The sequence below is a fragment of the Dendropsophus ebraccatus genome, chromosome 12, assembly GCF_027789765.1.
Source record: "Dendropsophus ebraccatus isolate aDenEbr1 chromosome 12, aDenEbr1.pat, whole genome shotgun sequence".
Lineage (NCBI taxonomy): Eukaryota > Metazoa > Chordata > Amphibia > Anura > Hylidae > Dendropsophus > Dendropsophus ebraccatus.
The window spans coordinates 442,040-464,583 of record NC_091465.1 but is presented as its reverse complement, the minus strand read 5'-3'; the positions used below and the strand labels follow the sequence as shown (position 1 = coordinate 464,583).

The 22,544-nt window shown below is 50.8% G+C and overlaps 1 protein-coding gene across 2 annotated transcripts in view; it reads left to right on the top strand.

Annotated features, from left to right (window-relative positions):
- The first annotated feature begins 2,243 nt into the window (after positions 1 to 2,243).
- Positions 2,244 to 22,544, top strand: part of LOC138769741 (cysteine-rich motor neuron 1 protein-like) — a 74,339-nt gene continuing 54,038 nt past the window's right edge. For both annotated transcript variants that reach the window (XM_069948389.1, XM_069948388.1), the window contains exons 1-2: positions 2,244 to 2,593; positions 15,117 to 15,296. In XM_069948389.1, coding sequence (XP_069804490.1) covers positions 2,299 to 2,593; positions 15,117 to 15,296 — 475 coding nt within the window. In that variant the 5' untranslated portion in view covers positions 2,244 to 2,298. The remainder of the gene's footprint in view (positions 2,594 to 15,116; positions 15,297 to 22,544) is intronic.

Here is a 22,544-nt window from a genome sequence, read left to right as displayed (position 1 = left end):
GCTGGAGAGTGGCGTCTTCTCCGCTCGCGGTATAGTTGTGAGTCCTGTTCGTGGCGATCCAAACGCGGGAACTCAGCTGTCAATCAGAGTTCCGTGGCGGTATACGGTGAATGTCGTAATCCGTAGCTTGGCCAAGTCTCAATGCTCAAGGTCAGAGATGGTGCACTATCGGTACCAAGAGGAATAGCTATACGCGTTTCAAGGCAACCAGGGCCTCTTCGTCAGTAGCTACCACCTGTGTGGACATAACATCTCTGGCGTACCACAGGTCGCAGATTATTATGATAAAATCATCAATGTCATTTGGTCTTGTGAGAGGTGCACCATATAAATCCTTCTTTTTTCTTTCCTTTATTTGAGATACCATTTTTAGGAGCCATACCAAGCTCCATTTAATATATCCAATCCTGGTTTTTATTTTTTATTGCATTTTTTATTGCATTTATCATACCATTAGGGCCCTATGGTAACTGTGCACATATATGTATTTATTGAATTTATTGTATTGATTGTTATTACATTGTATTTTTAAACTGACAATATATCCATTTGGGCAAGTACCTTTGAGGATTGGTCATTTTTTATTTATTTTTTATCAGGTATAAAAATTAACCCGAACATCTCCCATTGACTTTAATGGGGTTTGAGTTTGAGTCGAACATTTTACTGTTTGCTCATCATTACTCTACACTCCACTTCTCGGGTCCTCTTCCCTCTGCTTTCAACTTTTCCACTTCTCTGCCCCCTGTTCCTCTACCCTCCTCACCTGTGCCCTACACTTCTCTGCCCTCCACTTCTCTGCCCCTCTACCCTCCTCACCTGTGCCCTACACTTCTCTGCCCTGCACTTATCTGCCCCTCTACCCTCCTCACCTGTGCCCTACACTCCTCTGCCCTGCACTTCTCTGCCCCTCTACCCTCCTCACCTGTGCCCTACACTTCTCTGCCCCCTGTTCCTCTACCCTCCTCACCTGTGCCCTACACTTCTCTGCCCTCCACTTATCTGCCCTTGTACCCTCCTCACCTGTGCCCTACACTTCTCTGCCCTCCACTTCTCTGCCCCTCTACCCTCCTCACCTGTGCCCTACACTTCTCTGCCCTTGTACCCTCCTCACCTGTGCCCTACACTTCTCTGCCCTTGTACCCTCCTCACCTGTGCCCTACACTTCTCTGCCCCTCTACCCTCCTCACCTGTGCCCTACACTCCTCTGCCCTGCACTTCTCTGCCCCTCTACCCTCCTCACCTGTGCCCTACACTTCTCTGCCCCCTGTTCCTCTACCCTCCTCACCTGTGCCCTACACTTCTCTGCCCTCCACTTCTCTGCCCCTCTACCCTCCTCACCTGTGCCCTACACTTCTCTGCCCTACACTTCTCTGCCCCTCTACCCTCCTCACCTGTGCCCTACACTTCTCTGCCCTACTCTTCTCTGCCCCTCTACCCTCCTCACCTGTGCCCTACACTTCTCTGCCCCTCTACCCTCCTCACCTGTGCCCTACACTTCTCTGCCCTACACTTCTCTGCCCCTCTACCCTCCTCACCTGTGCCCTACACTTCTCTGCCCTACACTTATCTGTCCCTCTACCCTCTTCACCTGTGCCCTACTCTTCTCTGCCCCTCTACCCTCCTCACCTGTGCCCTACACTTCTCTGCCCTTGTACCCTCCTCACCTGTGCCCTACACTTCTCTGCCCTCCACTTCTCTGCCCCTCTACCCTCCTCACCTGTGCCCTACACTTCTCTGCCCTACTCTTCTCTGCCCCTCTACCCTCTTCACCTGTGCCCTACTCTTCTCTGCCCCTCTACCCTCCTCACCTGTGCCCTCCGCTCCTCTGCCCTCCATTTATCTGCCCCTCTACCCTCCTCACCTGTGCCCTACACTCCTCTGCCCTCCACTTATTCACCCCTCCGCCCCTCTGCTCTCCACTTGTTGGGGTGGAGTGGAGGGTGAGGTCAGATGGTGGGGCTGGGGGTGTTAGTGGTGGAGCGGGGTATGGTGGGGGTGTAGTAACCTCCCAGCTAAGTAACTTATCCATGACCTGATGCCAGGAAACCATTCTAGCTCGAGGTAGCTGAGCCGACACTCTGAGTGCTGGGGCTGCTGGGTGGTCTCTCTGGATTTTTGCAGGTTACCCGGTGCTTGCCCTTTGCCCAGTTGTGTTTGCACGGATTGGGTCAGTGCCCTGTGCTGTTTACGCCCATTGTGCAATGATACTCTCAGCATTAGATTTTACTATGTGTCATCATTGTAGGAAGAACAGAGAGCGCCGCACTCCCATCTGTCCGCAGCTCTTTGGGGATCATGGCTTTGCTTTTGGTCTTGTTGGTGATTTCTCCATATGTTTTCCAGAATGCGCAGTCAGCCCAGAACTGCACAGCGTGCGAGTATAGAAAGTGCCCTCCGGTGATCAGGCCCTGCCCGGGGTCTGGAAGGGAGGCCATAGATCCATGTGGCTGCTGCCGACATTGCCCAAAGCAAAGGGGAGAGCTCTGCGGAGGTCCGGACTGGGAGTACGGATATTGTGACAACTCCTACAAATGTGCCGCTAGCAATGGAACCGGGCTGGTAGACATCCCCAACATAGGAGTGTGCAAAGGTGAGTGCCTTTACCATAGACGGTAGATACCCCAGAGCACAGTGCCCCCTCTATTCTTCCATGTTCATGTACACTAGAGGGGAGATTCCATGATCAGGACCCCCCATACTATAGATAGAGACTGTGCGCATGCTTCACCTTCCTTGGAGATTCCATTGATATCAGTGGGCACCATGTCATGCTTTGCTTCTCCTGTGGAGGCGCTGTGGAGACCTGGGTCCTGGACAGTGAAGTCTCCTGGGGGTATCATGGGGGGGCAGTCACTACACCCAGCACCATGACACCGTGTGAAGGCATCCATTACAGATCCAGATCTCTTCCTACATGTGGAGAGGAAGCCTCTTCCCTGGATAATTCACACCCAGGAAAATAATAGCAAAATGCAGCTGTAAAACGGAGTGAAGATGCTAAAATGTTCATTTGTTTTCCCTGAGACTCATTGGCATGACAACCTATGGGGTATTAGCAAGCATGGTCCCCATAGGGTGGCTCATTAACCACCGCAGCATTCAGCTGTTCTTGATGAATATAGAGTTTCTAGTCTGTAGTGCTTCACCAAAGTCGATAAGGAGGACCAGGTAGCCGCCTGACATATGTCTTCAAGGGTACTGACAAAGGGTCAGCCCAGCTGGGAGCTACCACTCTGGTCCAGGGGCGTAACTACCACTATAGCAGCCATAGCGGCTGCTATGGGGCCCGCCGCATCAGGGGGCCCCATGGCCTGCTCCTGCAATGCACTGGGCCCCCTGAGCCGTCATTATCTGCAGCACCGGGTGGCCCTGCTGGTCTCCTGGGTTTTGCAAATGTCCCTTTAACTGCAAGCACTCCTGACCAGAGCAGGTATGTAGTTATGACTTCACTTGACCGTTTAGTGGTCAGTCGGGGGGGGGGGGGGGCAATCAAAAGTTTGCTATGGGGCCCAGCCAGTTCTAGTTATGCCCCTGCTCTGGTCAAATGCGCTTTAGCAAATTGTGGTGGAGAAAGACGGGCATTGGTATAGCACAGAGCGATGGTGGCACAGACCCAAAGCATTAAATTATAATATTCTCCAACAGGAACAAAATGAAACGAGTAGAGAAGACTATCCAAAACACAGGATAAGGTACTTATTCCCAAGGCGGATGAATATCTGTCAGTGAAAGATACTAAGTAGATGACAATGCTGTTCATAAAATGAAGTTCATAATGGAGTGATTGGTATCCTCCATGGGGACGTCACTTTAGCAAATTGTGGTGGAGAAAGACGGGCATTGGTATAGCACAGAGCGATGGTGGCACAGACCCATCCAGATAGTGACTTAGGCTTAGAGGCCTTTTTCCCCTTATTTCTTCCAGCAAATAGAACAAGGAGATTTTCTTATTTCCTAAAATCATTTACTCTATGCAAATCTACTGTGAGAGACCTGGATACGTCCAGCAGAGACAGGTCCAAGTCCTCTTCGGATGACACGGCTGGATATGTTAGAATATGATGGCACCTTAGGAGGAACCTAGGAAGAAACCGAAGGATGACCTTATCCTGGGCAGAATAAGGAGGAGCTGAGCCTGAACTCTCTGGGCCGATGTCACTGCCAACAAAAAGGCAACTTTGAAAGGAAGAAATGTATCGTCTATTTCCTCTAAAGGTTGAAAAGGAGGAAGACGGAAGCGCCTTAATACAAAGGACAAGTCCCAATTGTCCACTCCTTTAGCCATACTAGGTCTTTATCTGGTTATGGCCTTTACAAAGTTTTTTACTTCCATAATCTGAAAAAGACGCCACAATCTGCACCTTAATGGAGCTAGGCTTTAACCCTTTATCGAATCCTTCCTGTAAGAAATCCAACAATTGTGGAGTGGAAGGTTTAGAGTCACATTTTTTAGCCAGACACAAAGAGTGAAAAATTTTCTAAATGCGGGAATAGGATTTATTATTTGTGCATGAGAAAGTGTCTGGAAAAGTCTCTCTACTCAGTACCTAATCTATTCCCCTCATCCTCCACGCTGATAGGCTGAGGTTGGCTCAGTCTCTGCATAGGTGATGTCCCTGGGATATCAGGTCTGGATACAGCGGCAGCTTCCAAAATTCCCTTCTGCTCATGTTGATGATCTCTTCGGCCTGAAAGGTGTTATTAGGACTCCTGATGCTTGATCTAACCTGATCGTCGTCAGAACTCTGGGGATCATGGAGATCGGAGGGAAGATGTAAGTTAGTTGATACGTCCACGGCATTGTCATTGATTCCACCACGGTCGGATTGTCCGCCGTGTAAACGAAACAAAAATTCCTCAGTTTGGCATGAGATCTATCTGAGGAAGTCCCCATCGGTGTGTCAGCTGAGTGAAGACTCTCCTTACCAGAGACCATATACCCGGGACCATAAGGCCTCGACTGAGACGGTCCACCAACGTGTTGTGGATGCCTCTAATAGGAATTCCCGACAATCTGATGACATTGGGTTCTGACCATCTGAAAATTTTCTCCACTTCCCTGAGAAGTAAAGGAGATCTGGTACCTCCCTGCCTGTTTAGGTAAGCCACACAACCAGTGTTGTCCGTGCTCATTTTCACCGCAGTCTGAATGATCACTGGAGCGAAATGTCGAAGAGCAAGATAAATTGCCCTTAATTCCCTAACATTGGAGGGTAGGATGGATTCCTGGGGCTCCAGGTCCCCAAGATTGTTTTGTCTAGAAGATGAGCCCTCCAACCTGTTCCTGAGGCATCCAATGTAATGGTGAAACATCTTGGTTCTGAAATCAAAACTCCATGTTTCACTTGCCTCCACCACATCAGGGACAGCCTTGTTTCTGTGGAAAGGATATGGATGGCATCCAGATCTTCGAGTCTCCGATTCCAGATTGAAAGGACTTCTCTCTGGAGGTACCTCATGTGCCATAACGCCCAAGGCACCGCATCCGCTGCTGAGACGAGGAGTTAGGAATCTGATCAGAGTTCTCATGGATACCTGTCGAGGAGGAATGAGAAACTGTGCACCTGCTTGAATTTGCTCTATTCTGGGAGCCGATAGGAATAACTTCACCTGGGCAGAATCTATTAGAAATCTTTAAAAAATCTTGGTTCTGGATGGAACTAAATCCGATTTTTCTTGGTTGATCTGCCACCCCATCTGCCGAAGTATGTCCTGGACACAATTGGCTTTTAAAAAAAACTTTGGTGGAGGAAATAAGGATGAGATGCGGAATGGTGAATTGACAAATGAAGATTGGGAATCATTACACTCTAGTTTGAGCTACTGGAGGAACAAGAAACAAGACTCACAGAGACGCTACCATCACACATTAAAGATACGAACGATGTCCTGCGCAGACTTGATGGCCTCCAATTGGACCACAATATGATCTTGTGGAATTACTCTACACCTCCATTAGACATCAGGATGGCTTAAATGTGGGAATGAAGATGGTTACATTTCCACGGATTTGTTTAGAAAAAAGACAGCTGCAAATACAATATTGCGTGCCAAATCATCCCGCCCGAGTCATCTTATACGCAATATACCAGTTGGACAATTTCTGAGAGCACGTCGGCTGTGCTCCGATGAGGAGGCGTTTGAAAGCGAGCACGTTTCCTGGAGCTGGATACAGCAGGAGAGTCATAAATCGAGCATATTTCCGAGCAAAAAACAGTGCCGTCCCCTTGTACCTTCCCTTGTAACCCCCCCCCCCCCCCCTTGTACCTTCGGATAGCTGCTTTTAATCCAAGATCTGTCCTGGGGTCCGTTCGGCAGGGGATGCAGTTATTGTGCTAAAAAACAACTTTTAAACTTGTAGCACTGTGTCTAACGGCCGGGGCTTACATTTGTATATGCATTAGGCTGGCACAACCACTCCTTCCTTCCTCCCCACCCTCATCATTAGGAATGCTCCAGGCAGATTGCCTCCTATTCCCCACCTGTGTGCATAATGAACATGGGCTGGATCGTTAAGACACCTGTGCAAAGCTCAAACAGCAGTAAATGTTCCTGGATCATTCCTAATGATGAGGAGGGTGGGGAGGAAGGACTGAGAGGGTGTGCTAGCCTAATGCATATACAAATGTAAGCCCCGGCCGTTACACAGCGATGCACGATTAAAAGTTGTTTTTAAAACAATAACTGCATCCCCTTTCGAACGGACCCCAGGACAGATCTTGGATTAAAAGCAGCTATCCCAAAGTACAAGGGATTTGGGGGTCAGATTGTGGGTACAGAGTCGCTTTAATAGTGAATAGAGTATACATAGTGGTAATCGTATATATATATTGTATGTTGTGCCCTTTATTTTCAGGTACATTATGCTATTAAGATTTATATGTATTTCTATTATAATTGCCTTCACAGTTATGTATGCATCGTAATGTATATTTTGTATCTATACACTATTATTTATTACTGTCCTAGGTTATTTAAACAGACATGATTCATTTATGACTATGTCATTTCACACTTCATTAGTACATTTAGCCTAGTGGTTTGATTTCTCATGTATTAGAATTGTGCATCCAGTTATGAGTGGTTAATCACGACATCTGGTGGCCAAATAGAGGTAGTGCAGCTTGTATAATGTGAATAGCACTAGGCTGGGAACAGACTGGTCTCACGTCTGCTGTGCACGTGATACATCATGTGATCTAGGGAGGGGGTCTGGGCGCTCCTTCCCATGTTTGCTCTAGATTGGACGCGGTGTTTCGTCATTCGTTTTCACAGCATAGTTCACAGTGTGAAATCTGTAGCGTAAAATCTTCAGCAAACATAGTACATGTAAATGTCCCCTTGAAGATACGTTCTCATGGATCTCACGCTGCAATGGCCCTGCATTCTGAATACCCGCTGCTAGCATGTAGTGACCGCCATCTTTACCTAATTACCTGCCAGTAAAAATAATAAGGCTGCATTCCCAGGTTCCGTGATCCGTTATGTGGAATGCCGGTACCGGAGACCGCCGCGCCCGGACAGCATCTGTAATGAGATGCTGGGAGCGGGGGAGACTGTATTCATGAGCGCCGCACTGTAGTAACAGCACTGCGCGGCTGATTCATTACAGCGCGACGCTTATGAATACAGTCTCCCCCGCTCCCAGCATCTTATTACAGATACTGCCCGGGCGCGGGGGTCTCCGGTACCGGCATTCCACGTCCGTGATCCGTCAGGATCTGTGGGAATGCAGCCTAAGGAGCAACTGCTTACCTGCCCGCACTCCCTCCTCACGCTCCTCCAGGAGTCTCTGGGTCTCTGCACTCGGCCTGTGATTGGCTGAGCAGCCATCAGTGAGCAGGTACGCGGGCAGGTAAGCACGGGCAGGTAAGCACGGGCAGGTAAGCACGAGCAGGTACGCAGGCAGGTAAGCACGAGCAGATACGTGGGCAGGTAAGCACGAGCAGGTAAGCGGGCAGGTAAGCACGAGCAGGTACGCACGAGCAGGTAAGTATGAGCAGGTACGCGGGCAGGTAAGTATGAGCAGGTACGCGGGCAGGTATGCACGAGCAGATACGCTTGGGCTGGTTATTATTTTTACTGGCAGCTAATGAATTAAATATGGCCGTCACTACATCCTCATAGTGGAATGAATGTCCGTTGTAAGAATCCAGGGCCATTGACTATAATGATACTGAGTATCACAGCGGATTTGCTGAGAAACTTGCAACTTGAAATCCACTGCGAACTTGCTCCATGTGAATGCACCCCAAAGGAGATTTGTTCTACTTCGTACATATCAATAAGAATCTGCTTTGCTCCTCTGGTACCGGCATTAGATGGTTTGCTTGGCAGCTGTGCCACATGGCGGGCAGCAGTTTCTCTACATCGCCAATGTCAAACTGGGCAGAAAAGAGCTGCGCTGCACAGCGGTATTGTCACTTATCTAAACCTCTGACATGTCGGGGAGAGACCTGCTGAAATTGTCCGTTATAAGTGGGTGAAGCACAGAGTAGAGCACTTCACTCCCTGGCTGATTCACTCACTCCACAGAAATCAGACCCTGCAGCCGGCGCACTACTACTGCGCACATCACCCGCTTATAACTGGTGATCGCCATGGGTCTCTGAATGACAGGTCACAAGATATGACAAATGACAGCACCGCTTTACTACCTCGATATATTATGAATATAATACAATACACCTTATACAGTATATATATATATATATATAGCCACTTCTTATAATACTTATGTATTGAGGCCCTTTATATTTCCTCTATATTGAGGTGTCACTAGCCAGGTGCACTACATTGTATTATATCCACTACGCATTGTGAGAACACAGACATACACAGTCTCAGGCTATGTTCACACAACGTATGTTTTGTATCAATCACGGCTGTTGTTGCAATTTGCAACAATGGCCGTGATTTATACAAAATACACGTTCTATTGAAATTAATGGAATCCTGGCCGGAGTGTATACACCTAGTACATATATATATATATACACACATGGTATACACTCCAGTCGGGGTTCCATCCGGCCACACTAAAAACCAACATGTCAGTTTTCTGCGGTCGCACACAATGGAGCGTCTGGCTCTGGCCGCATGCTCCATTGTGTGCAGCGGTGAATTCGGATGCAGGTGCGCCCGCGTCTGAATTCACTAGAAGTGAATATCATCCAGCCGATACTGCTGTACCATCCGGAATGATCTTCAGAAACACCGACCGTTCTGTGATCCAACCGGGTTATACGTAGTGTAAACCCGATCTCACACATATTTAAACACACAACATTATGCATAAATATCCAGTACACACAGACACACACCATACACACTGAATATACGTTATATATTAGTCCCCCCCCAAACACATGATAGAACAGTCCCCCCCCCCATACACATTATAGAACAGTCCTCCCCCCCCATACACATTATAGAACAGTCCCCCCCATACACATTATAGAACAGTCCCCCCCCCCCATACACATTATAGAACAGTCCCCCCCCATACACATTATAGAACAGTCCCCCCCCATACACATTATAGAACAGTCCCCCCCCCCATACACATTATAGAACAGTCCCCCCCCATACACATTATAGAAACAGTCCCCCCCATACACATTATAGAACAGTCCCCCCCATACACATTATAGAACAGTCCCCCCCATACACATTATAGAACAGTCCTCCCCCCCCCATACACATTATAGAACAGTCCTCCCCCCCCATACACATTATAGAACAGTCCCCCCCCCCATACACATTATAGAACAGTCCTCCCCCCATACACATTATAGAACAGTCCTCCCCCCATACACATTATAGAACAGTCCTCCCCCCCCATACACATTATAGAACAGTCCCCCCCCATACACATTATAGAACAGTCCTCCCCCCCCATACACATTATAGAACAGTCCCCCCCCCATACACATTATAGAACAGTCCTCCCCCCCCCATACACATTATAGAACAGTCCCCCCCCCATACACATTATAGAACAGTCCTCCCCCCATACACATTATAGAACAGTCCTCCCCCCCCCATACACATTATAGAACAGTCCCCCCCCCCCATACACATTATAGAACAGTCCCCCCCCCCCCATACACATTATAGAACAGTCCTCCCCCCATACACATTATAGAACAGTCCTCCCCCCCCCATACACATTATAGAACAGTCCCCCCCCCCCATACACATTATAGAACAGTCCCCCCCCCATACACATTATAGAACAGTCCTCCCCCCCCCATACACATTATAGAACAGTCCCCCCCATACACATTATAGAACAGTCCTCCCCCCATACACATTATAGAACAGTCCCCCCCCCCCCCATACACATTATAGAACAGTCCCCCCCCCATACACATTATAGAACAGTCCCCCCCATACACATTATAGAACAGTCCCCCCCCCATACACATTATAGAACAGTCCCCCCCCCATACACATTATAGAACAGTCCCCCCCCCCATACACATTATAGAACAGTCCCCCCCCCCTACACATTATAGAACAGTCCCCCCCCCATACACATTATAGAACAGTCCCCCCCCATACACATTATAGAACAGTCCCCCCCCCATACACATTATAGAACAGTCCTCCCCCCCCATACACATTATAGAACAGTCCCCCCCCCCCCATACACATTATAGAACAGTCCCCCCCCCCCCCATACACATTATAGAACAGTCCCCCCCCCATACACATTATAGAACAGTCCTCCCCCCCCCCATACACATTATAGAACAGTCCCCCCCATACACATTATAGAACAGTCCTCCCCCCATACACATTATAGAACAGTCCCCCCCCCCCCCATACACATTATAGAACAGTCCCCCCCCCATACACATTATAGAACAGTCCCCCCCATACACATTATAGAACAGTCCCCCCCCCATACACATTATAGAACAGTCCCCCCCCCATACACATTATAGAACAGTCCTCCCCCCCCATACACATTATAGAACAGTCCCCCCCCCCCATACACATTATAGAACAGTCCCCCCCCCCATACACATTATAGAACAGTCCCCCCCCCATACACATTATAGAACAGTCCCCCCCCCCATACACATTATAGAACAGTCCTCCCCCCATACACATTATAGAACAGTCCCCCCCTACACATTATAGAACAGTCCTCCCCCCCATACACATTATAGAACAGTCCTCCCCCATACACATTATAGAACAGTCCCCCCCCATACACATTATAGAACAGTCCCCCCCATACACATTATAGAACAGTCCTCCCCCCCCATACACATTATAGAACAGTCCCCCCCCCCATACACATTATAGAACAGTCCTCCCCCCCCCATACACATTATAGAACAGTCCCCCCCATACACATTATAGAACAGTCCCCCCCCCCATACACATTATAGAACAGTCCTCCCCCCCCCATACACATTATAGAACAGTCCCCCCCATACACATTATAGAACAGTCCTCCCCCCCCCATACACATTATAGAACAGTCCTCCCCCATACACATTATAGAACAGTCCCCCCCATACACATTATAGAACAGTCCCCCCCATACACATTATAGAACAGTCCTCCCCCCCCATACACATTATAGAACAGTCCCCCCCCCCATACACATTATAGAACAGTCCCCCCCCCCATACACATTATAGAACAGTCCTCCCCCCCCCCTACACATTATAGAACAGTCCCCCCCCATACACATTATAGAACAGTCCCCCCCCCCCATACACATTATAGAACAGTCCTCCCCCCCCATACACATTATAGAACAGTCCCCCCCATACACATTATAGAACAGTCCTCCCCCCCCATACACATTATAGAACAGTCCCCCCCCCATACACATTATAGAACAGTCCCCCCCCCCATACACATTATAGAACAGTCCCCCCCCCCATACACATTATAGAACAGTCCCCCCCCCTATACACATTATAGAACAGTCCTCCCCCATACACATTATAGAACAGTCCCCCCCCTACACATTATAGAACAGTCCTCCCCCCATACACATTATAGAACAGTCCCCCCCCTACACATTATAGAACAGTCCTCCCCCCATACACATTATAGAACAGTCCCCCCCCCATACACATTATAGAACAGTCCCCCCCCCCCTACACATTATAGAACAGTCCCCCCCCCTACACATTATAGAACAGTCCCCCCCCCCCCCCCCCATACACTATATACACTATATACACATATACTTACATTAGTAGTGGGTAGGCAATAATTCAGCAGCTGATGACTGGGCCGGACTGGAGACTCCTGCTGCTGCTGCTGGTTTCTTCCTCCTCTTTCCTGTTGTCCCGACTGCCGATCCGTGTAACATCACAGCAGCAGGACAGGAAGCCTGGAGTGTACGGGACCTCGGGAAGGAGGGGGAGGGGAGGGTGTCGGCTCCATGGGGAAGGGGGAGGGGAGGGTGTCCATGGGGAAGGGGGAGGGGGGGGAAGTCCATGGGGGAGGGGGGAGGGGGGGAAGTCCATGGGGGAGGGGGGAGGGGGGGGAAAGGCCAGGGGAAAGGGGGAGGGGGGGAGTCCATGGCCCCTGGGGAAGGGGGAGGGGGGGAAGTCCATGGCCCCTGGGGAAGGGGGAGGGGGGGAAGTCCATGGCCCCTGGGGAAGGGGGGGAAGTCCATGGGAAGGGGGGAGGGGGGGAGTCCATGGCCCCTGGGGAAGGGGGAGGGGGGGAAGTCCATGGCCCCTGGGGAAGGGGGAGGGGGGGAGTCCATGGCCCCTGGGGAAGGGGGGGAAGTCCATGGGAAGGGGGAGGGGGGAAGTCCATGGCCCCTGGGGAAGGGGGAGGGGGGAAGTCCATGGCCCCTGGGGAAGGGGGAGGGGGGGAAGTCCATGGCCCCGGGGGAAGGGGGGGAAGTCCATGGGAAGGGGGGAGGGGGGAAGTCCATGGCCCCTGGGGAAGGGGGAGGGGGGAAGTCCATGGCCCCTGGGGAAGGGGGAGGGGGGGGAAGTCCATGGCCCCTGGGGAAGGGGGAGGGGGGGAAGTCCATGGCCCCGGGGGAAGGGGGAGGGGGGAAGTCCATGGCCCCTGGGGAAGGGGGAGGGGGGGAAGTCCATGGCCCCTGGGGAAGGGGGAGGGGGGGGGAAGTCCATGGCCCCTGGGGAAGGGGGAGGGGGGGAAGTCCATGGCCCCTGGGGAAGGGGGAGGGGGGGAAGTCCATGGCCCCTGGGGAGGGGGGAGGGGGGGGAAGTCCATGGCCCCTGGGGAAGGGGGAGGGGGGAAGTCCATGGCCCCTGGGGAAGGGGGGGAAGTCCATGGCCCCTGGGGAAGGGGGGGAAGTCCATGGGAAGGGGGGAGGGGGGAAGTCCATGGCCCCTGGGGAAGGGGGAGGGGGGAAGTCCATGGCCCCTGGGGAAGGGGGGGGGAAGTCCATGGGAAGGGGGGAGGGGGGAAGTCCATGCCCCTGGGGAAGGGGGAGGGGGGAAGTCCATGGCCCCTGGGGAAGGGGGAGGGGGGAAGTTCCATGGCCCCTGGGAAGGGGGGGGGAAGTCCATGGGAAGGGGGAGGGGGGGAAGTCATGGCCCCCTGGGAAGGGGGGAGGGGGGAAGTCCATGGCCCCTGTGGAAGGGGGAGGGGGGGAGAAGTCCATGGCCCCTAGGGAAGGGGGGAGGGGGGGGAAGTCATGGCCCCTGGGGAAGGGGGGGAAGTCCATGGCCCCTGGGGAAGGGGGGGAAGTCCATGGCCCCTGGGGGAAGGGGGGGAAGTCCAGATGCCCCCTGGGGAAGGGGAGGGGGGGAAGTCCATGGCCCCTTGGGAAGGGGGAGGGGGGGAAGTCCATGGCCCCTGGGGGAAGGGGGAGAGGGGGGGAAGTCCATGGCCCCTGGGGGAAGGGGGAGGGGGGAAGTCCATGGCACCTGGGGAAGGGGGGGAAGTCCATGGCCCCTGGGGAAGGGGGGGAAGTCCATGGCCCCTGGGGAAGGGGGGGAAGTCCATGGCCCCTGGGGAAGGGGGGGAAGTCCATGGGAAGGGGGGAGGGGGGAAGTCCATGGCCCCTGGGGAAGGGGGAGGGGGGAAGTCCATGGCCCCTGGGGAAGGGGGAGGGGGGAAGTCCATGGCCCCTGGGGAAGGGGGGGGAAGTCCATGGCCCCCTGGGGAAGGGGGGGAAGTCCATGGGAAGGGGGAGGGGGGAAGTCCATGGCCCCTGGGGAAGGGGGAGGGGGGAAGTCCATGGCCCCTGGGGAAGGGGGGGAAGTCCATGGGAAGGGGGGAGGGGGGGAAGTCCATGGCCCCTGGGGAAGGGGGGAGGGGGGAAGTCCATGGCCCCTGGGGAAGGGGGGAGGGGGGAAGTCCATGGCCCCTGGGGAAGGGGGGGAAGTCCATGGCCCCGGGGGAAGGGGGGAAGTCCATGGCCCCTGGGGAAGGGGGGGAAGTCCATGGCCCCTGGGGAAGGGGGAGGGGGGGAAGTCCATGGCCCCGGGGGAAGGGGGAGGGGGGGAAGTCCATGGCCCCTGGGGAAGGGGGGAGGGGGGGAAGTCCATGGCCCCTGGGGAAGGGGGAGGGGGGGGGAAGTCCATGGCCCCTGGGGAAGGGGGAGGGGGGGGGGGGAAGTCCATGGCCCCGGGGGAAGGGGGAGGGGGGGGGGGGAAGTCCATGGCCCCTGGGGAAGGGGGAGGGGGGGGGGGAAGTCCATGGCCCCTGGGGAAGGGGGAGGGGGGGGGGAAGTCCATGGCCCCTGGGGAAGGGGGAGGGGGGGGGGGAAGTCCATGGCCCCTGGGGAAGGGGGAGGGGGGGGGAAGTCCATGGCCCCTGGGGAAGGGGGAGGGGGGGGGAAGTCCATGGCCCCTGGGGAAGGGGGAGGGGGGGGGGAAGTCCATGGCCCCTGGGAAGGGGGGAGGGGGGGGGGGGGAAGTCCATGGCCCCTGGGGAAGGGGGAGGGGGGGGGGGAAGTCCATGGCCCCTGGGGAAGGGGGAGGGGGGGGGGGAAGTCCATGGCCCCTGGGGAGGGGGAGGGGGGGAAGTCCATGGCCCCTGGGGAAGGGGGAGGGGGGGGGAAGTCCATGGCCCCTGGGGAAGGGCTTACATACTAATGCTGTATCTAATCTCACTTTAAATAAAGTTGTAGTCTCCTTCCCCTACAGAGCTGCCGGGGTACACCACACCATCACATTACGCTGAGGATGATGATGAGATCTGCCCGGAACAATCTGGATGTTACAGAGTCATGGGAACATGTGACTGTGTCACTAAGCGGACGTGTCTGGCAGACTTCTCAATGTCCCGTTACGACCCTCTGTACTGTGAACCTCAGTATGATGATCGTAAGTTCTCCCATGTCTTTATTGTTGTTATCTTTATGGTTTTTGTAGCTTCGTATTTGTATTGGTGACCTGTATAGTAGTGACCACCCTAACATTCCACCGTGCAGAGCCATGGATCCCACAAGATCCCGTATATCCTGTGCTATCAGGTCCTGTAAGGTACAGTCTCCACAGCCCTGTAATGTGCCCCTCCCCCCCCGATCCCATCACTCACACTCAGCTATACACACTGCTGCTGTAATATGCCTGCACTCACACTCAGCTATACACACTGCTGCTATAATGTGCCTGCACTCACACTCAGCTATACACACTGCTGCTATAATGTGCCTGCACTCACACTCAGCTATACACACTGCTGCTATAATGTGCCTGCACTCACACTCAGCTATACACACTGCTGCTATAATGTGCCTGCACTCACACTCAGCTATACACACTGCTGCTATAATGTGCCTGCACTTACACTCAGCTATACACACTGCTGCTATAATGTGCCTGCACTCACACTCAGCTATACACACTGCTGCTATAATGTGTCTGCACACCCCCTCAGCTATACACACTGCTGCTATAATGTGCCTGCACTTACACTTAGCTATACACACTGCTGCTATAATGTGCCTGCACTTACACTTAGCTATACACACTGCTGCTATAATGTGCCTGCACTCACACTCAGCTATACACACTGCTGCTATAATGTGCCTGCACTTACACTCAGCTATACACACTGCTGCTATAATGTGCCTGCACTTACACTTAGCTATACACAGAAATGGATTAAGGGTGCCTTCACACCTACCGTATCGCAGTAGAAAATCCGCTGCAGATCCGCAGCAGATTTAACTAAATGAATGAACACAACATCAAATCCACACTTACAAATCTGCAGCGGATTTGACAGTGCGTATTTAATGCTGTGTTCATTCATTTAGTTAAATTTGCTTCAGATCCGCAGCAGATTTTCTGCTGTGATACGGTAGGTGTGAAGGCACCCTAAGTCAATCAGGCTTGAAATGCAGTGGGTGCACGCCTCACCTTACCGGACCCAGGTAGGTACGAAATCCAGAAAAAATATCATGGAGACAGCACCACATAAAAATTGTGAGTTTTATTCACACCAATGGAAAGTACACAGGGTATGTGTGTGTGTGTGTATATATATATATATATATATATATATATATATATATATATATATATATATATATATATATATATATATATATATATATATACACATACACACATCCACCAGCGTCCACCATATCTATATCATAAAAATGAAAGTCTGTCTGTCTGTCCTCTATAGACTTCCAAACGCCTGAACCGTTTGACCCCAAATTTGGCCCACAGATACATTGGGTGCCCGGGAAGGTTAGAGCGAAGGTCCCGTCCCCGCCAGATGTACAGGAGGGGAGGGGGAGGGGAAAGAGAGGCGCCCCATAGAGATGAATGGGAAAATCTCCTCACTGCACACACAGGTGATATAATTAGCTGCAGCAGACACGGCAGTTGGAGCCTTAGCAACCAATAGGATTACTGCTTTCATTTTCACAGGGAGCAATGGTTGCTAGGGAAGCTGCCTCACAACATCCACAGTAATAACTGGTAGACCCCCTACTCCATCTATACAGTACAGGTATACAGGACCCCCTACTCCATCTATACAGTACATGTATATACAGGACCCCCTACTCCATCTATACAGTACATGTATATACAGGACCCCCTACTCCATCTATACAGTACATGTATATACAGGACCCCCTACTCCATCTATACAGTACATGTATATACAGGACCCCCTACTCCATCTATACAGTACATGTATATACAGGACCCCCTACTCCATCTATACAGTACATGTATACAGGACCCCCTACTCCATCTATACAGTACATGTATACAGGACCCCCTACTCCATCTATACAGTACATGTATACAGGACCCCCTACTCCATCTATACAGTACATGTATACAGGACCCCCTACTCCATCTATACAGTACATGTATACAGGACCCCCTACTCCATCTATACAGTACATGTATACAGGACCCCCTACTCCATCTATACAGTACATGTATATACAGGACCCCCTACTCCATCTATACAGTACATGTATATACAGGGCCCCCTACTCCATCTATACAGTACATGTATATACAGGGCACTACAGGTATACCAAACTTTGACTGGGTAACACTGCCATACCAGACCTGACCAATACCGCCATACTGTGCTGGATAACACTGTCATAGCAGACCTGACCAATACCGCCATACTGTGCTGGATAACACTGCCATACCAAACCTGACAAATACCGCCAAACTGTGACTAGATAACACCGCCATACCAGACCTGACCAATACCGCCATACTGTGACTGGATAACACCATTATACCAGACCTGACCAATACCGCCACACTGTAACTGGAGAACACCGCCACACCAGACCTGACCAATACCGCCATACTGTGACTAGATAACACCGCCATACCAGACCTGACCAATACCGCCATACTGTGACTGGATAACACTGCCATACCAGACCTGACCAATACCGCCATACTGTGACTGGATAACACCGCTATACCAGACCTGACCAATACCGCCATACTCCCCTCGAAAAGACACCAGATTTTCTGGCAAGTCTGAATGGGAGGGTACTGCCCCTCTGCAAGGTGCTACCCTACTCACCAGACCATGGGTGCCTAATGGTAAATACGACCCTGCAGGTATACAGGACACTACAGGTATACAGGACCTTCACCAACTATATTTTTCAGGTATACAGGACCTCCACCAACTATATACTACAGGTATACAGGACCCCAAACTATACACTACAGGTAAACATGAGCTCCACCAACTATATAATACAGGTATACAGCACCCCCATCAACTCTATACTACAGGTATTCAGGACCCCAAAGCTATACACTACAGGTATACAGGAACCCCACCAACTATATACTACAGGTATATAGGAACCCAAACTATACACTACAGGTATACAGGACCTCCACCAACTCTATACTAGAGTTATACAGTACCCTTAAACTATGCACTACAGGTATACAGGACCACCGAACTATATACTACAGGTATACAAGACCTCCACCAATTATACACTACAGGTATCCAGGACCCTCAAACTATAAACTACAGGTATACAAGACCTCCACCAACTATACATTACAGGTATACAGCACCAACTATATGCTACAGGTATACAGGACCCCCGAACTATACAGTACAGGTATACAGGACCTTCACCAACTGTACACTGCAGGTATACAGGACCTCCCTCAACTATACACTACAGGTATACAGCCCTCCAACTACACACTACAGGTATACAGGACCCCCCCAACTATACACTATAGGTATACAGCCCCCCCAACTATGCACTACAGATATGCGAGACCCCTAAAAACTATACATTGTGGGTATAAAGAACCCCTCCAACTATGCACTACAGGTATACACTAATTCCACTGATTAACTCAGATGAAACAATACCTTTAGCTTGGCCTCCTGGGCACCTTAGAACAAATCTAATTAACACACTGACACTTTATACCTGGGCAGCGCCGGGTACATTTTCTACATACACGCACATAAATACATACACACGCACTATTATATATATATATATATATATATATATATATATATATATATATATATATATATATATATATATATATACACACACACACATCCACCAGCATGCATAATAATAATAATAATATATTTATCTGTATAGCGCCAACAGCTTCTGCTGCGCTTTTTCTAGGCATACAGTACAGAGGTACATAATACACAGTTAAATAATTAGAATAAATAAAAACATAAAAATACAAAGTATAAAGGAGACCTGCTCGTTGGAGCTTACAGATTAACAACTTGGTTGACACCAGGCACCAGGCATAAGAGCTTTATATGTCCCTGGTCCGGCCATTGTACATAGTCAGACCTACAGGAGGAGCCAGTCACACGCCCATGTCTGATTGCAGGGAAACATATAAAGGGCAGGAACGGTCAGAGGTTTAGAGCGAGGGAAACAGGAGGGAGAACAGGATTAGGGAAGGTTATAAGCCTGGAGAGATGAGACCTCAGGGCACGCTTTAAACTGTGAGTATTGGGTATAAGTCTGAGCTCTTTGGGTAGGGAGTTGCAGAGAACTGGTGCAGCACGAGAGAAGTCTTGGAGGCCGGAGAGAGAGGTTCTGATTACAGAAGATGTTAGTGTGAGGTCATTAGCAGAACGCAGAGCACGGGAAGGATGGTAGGTGGAGATGAGGGAGGAGATGTATGGGGGGCAGAGTTGTGGAGATGAGGGAGGAGATGTATGGGAGGGCAGAGTTGTGGAGATGAGGGAGGAGATGTATGGGGGGGGCAGAGTTGTGGAGATGAGGGAGGAGATGTATATAGGGGCAGAGTTGTGGAGATGAGGGAGGAGATGTATATAGGGGCAGAGTTGTGGAGATGAGGGAGGAGATGTATGGAGGGCAGAGTTGTGGAGATGAGGGAGGAGATGTATGGAGGGCAGAGTTGTGGAGATGAGGGAGGAGATGTATGGGGGGCAGAGTTGTGGAGATGAGGGAGGAGATGTATGGAGGGGCAGAGTTGTGGGGATGAGGGAGGAGATGTATGGGGGGCAGAGTTGTGGAGATGAGGGAGGAGATGTATGGGGGGCAGAGTTGTGGAGATGAGGGAGGAGATGTATGGAGGGCAGAGTTGTGGAGATGAGGGAGGAGATGTATGGAGGGCAGAGTTGTGGAGATGAGGGAGGAGATGTATGGGGGAGGGCAGAGTTGTGGAGATGAGGGAGGAGATGTATATAGGGGCAGAGTTGTGGAGATGAGGGAGGAGATGTATGGAGGGCAGAGTTGTGGAGATGAGGGAGGAGATGTATGGAGAGCAGAGTTGTGGAGATGAGGGAGGAGATGTATGGGGGGGCAGAGTTGTGGAGATGAGGAGATGTATGGAGGGCAGAGTTGTGGAGATGAGGGAGGAGATGTATGGAGGGCAGAGTTGTGGAGATGAGGGAGGAGATGTATGGGGAGGGCAGAGTTGTGGAGATGAGGGAGGAGATGTATGGAGGGCAGAGTTGTGGAGATGAGGGCGGAGATGTATGGAGGGCAGAGTTGTGGAGATGAGGGAGGAGATGTATGGAGGGCAGAGTTGTGGAGATGAGGGAGGAGATGTATGGAGGACAGAGTTGTGGAGATGAGGGAGGAGATGTATGGAGGGCAGAGTTGTGGAGATGAGGGAGGAGATGTATGGAGGGCAGAGTTGTGGAGATGAGGGAGGAGATGTATGGAGGGCAGAGTTGTGGAGATGAGGGAGGAGATGTATGGAGGGCAGAGTTGTGGAGATGAGGAGATGTATGGAGGGCAGAGTTGTGGAGAGCTTTATGGGTGAGGAGCTTGAAGTGGATCCTGGATTGAATAGGTAACCAGTGCAGTAACTAGCACAGAGGGGAGACGTCGGTATAGCGGCTGGAGAGGAAGATGAGCCTGGGTGCTGCGTTAAGGATAGACTGCAGAGGGGAGAGCTTAGAGAAAGGAAGATCGAATGGATCGTGGCGACAGTCAGAGTCTGAGCAGTGTCAGTGGTATATATATAATATAATAATATATATAATATAATACACACACACCCATCCACCAGTATATATATGTGGAGCGCTGGGTTAGGTGGAGCGCTGGGTTAGGTGGAGCGCTGCCCTGGTTTCGGCCCGGTGAGGCTATAGTTGCAGCTATAGTTTTGTTCTCCTGGTTATTCTGTCTATTTCTCTGCTCTTTATTGGGACCTTATGGATTCGGATTGTTTTGCTGTGTAAGAAGATACGTCTGTAACGCTGTTATGTAACGTTTGTAAATCGCTTTAGAGTCACTGTCGGTTCTTTTTTTTTTTGTTTGCAGAAATGAATAGTCCAGGAAATTTTAGGAAACTTTGTAATTGGGTTTATTAGACAAATCTGCCATTATCTGCGGTCAGAGAGACTTTCCCCAGGGAAAGGGGCTCAGAAGGGAAGGAGCGCCAATCAGCATTGTCAGGGCAGATTTTGCTGTACAAGTTTTTAGGCGCCAGGTGCGTTTGCAGAGCCCCTGTAGTGCCAGCGAAGTGTAACCCCCCCTCACCATTTTGGAAAGTACACCCCTCAAAGAATACATCTTGGGGTGTGGTGAGCATTTTGACCCCACAGGTATTGGAGGAAAGTATTCAAAATTAGACAGTAAAAGTGAAAAACTCAAATTTTTCCAATAATATGTTTGTTTAGTTTGAAATTTCTCAATTTCACAAGGGACAGGAAAGAAAAGGCACCACAAAATCTGTAACGCAGGTTCTCCTGAGTACAACGGGACCCTATATGTGGGCATAAACCAAATAAAACCGTAGCTAGTATCGGTTATTAGAATAGCAAAGTTGCTAAAAATTTTTTTTTAAATGAGATTACAGGTAATCTGGGGTGGTACGGGCAGTCTGTGGCAATCTGGGGGTGTTTATGGGCAATCTGGGGGGGGTCACAGGCAATCTGGGGGAAAAGTGACAGGCAATCTGGAATGGTTACGGGTAATCTGAGCAGTTACAGGTAAACTGGAGTGGTTATGAATAATCTGGGGTGGTTACAGGTAATGCGGGGTGGTTACAGGTATGGCGGGGAGGTTACAGGTAATCTGGGGTGGTTACAGGTATGGCGGGGTGGTTACAGGTACTGTGGGGTGGTTACAGGTAATCTGGAATGGTTACGGGTAATCTGAGCAGTTACAGGTAAACTGGAGTGGTTATGAATAATCTGGGGTGGTTACAGGTAATGCGGGGTGGTTACAGGTATGGCGGGGAGGTTACAGGTAATCTGGGGTGGTTACAGGTATGGCGGGGTGGTTACAGGTACTGTGGGGTGGTTACAGGTAATCTGGAATGGTTACGGGTAATCTGAGCAGTTACAGGTAAACTGGAGTGGTTATGAATAATCTGGGGTGGTTACAGGTAATGCGGGGTGGTTACAGGTATGGCGGGGAGGTTACAGGTAATCTGGGGTGGTTACAGGTACTGTGGGGTGGTTACAGGTACTGTGGGGTGGTTACAGGTAATCTGGGGTGGTTACAGGTAATCTGAGCAGTTACAGGTAAACTGGAGTGGTTATGAATAATCTGGGGTGGTTACAGGTAATGTGAGGTGGTTACAGGTAATCCTGGGTGGTTACAGGTAATCTGGAATGGTTACGGG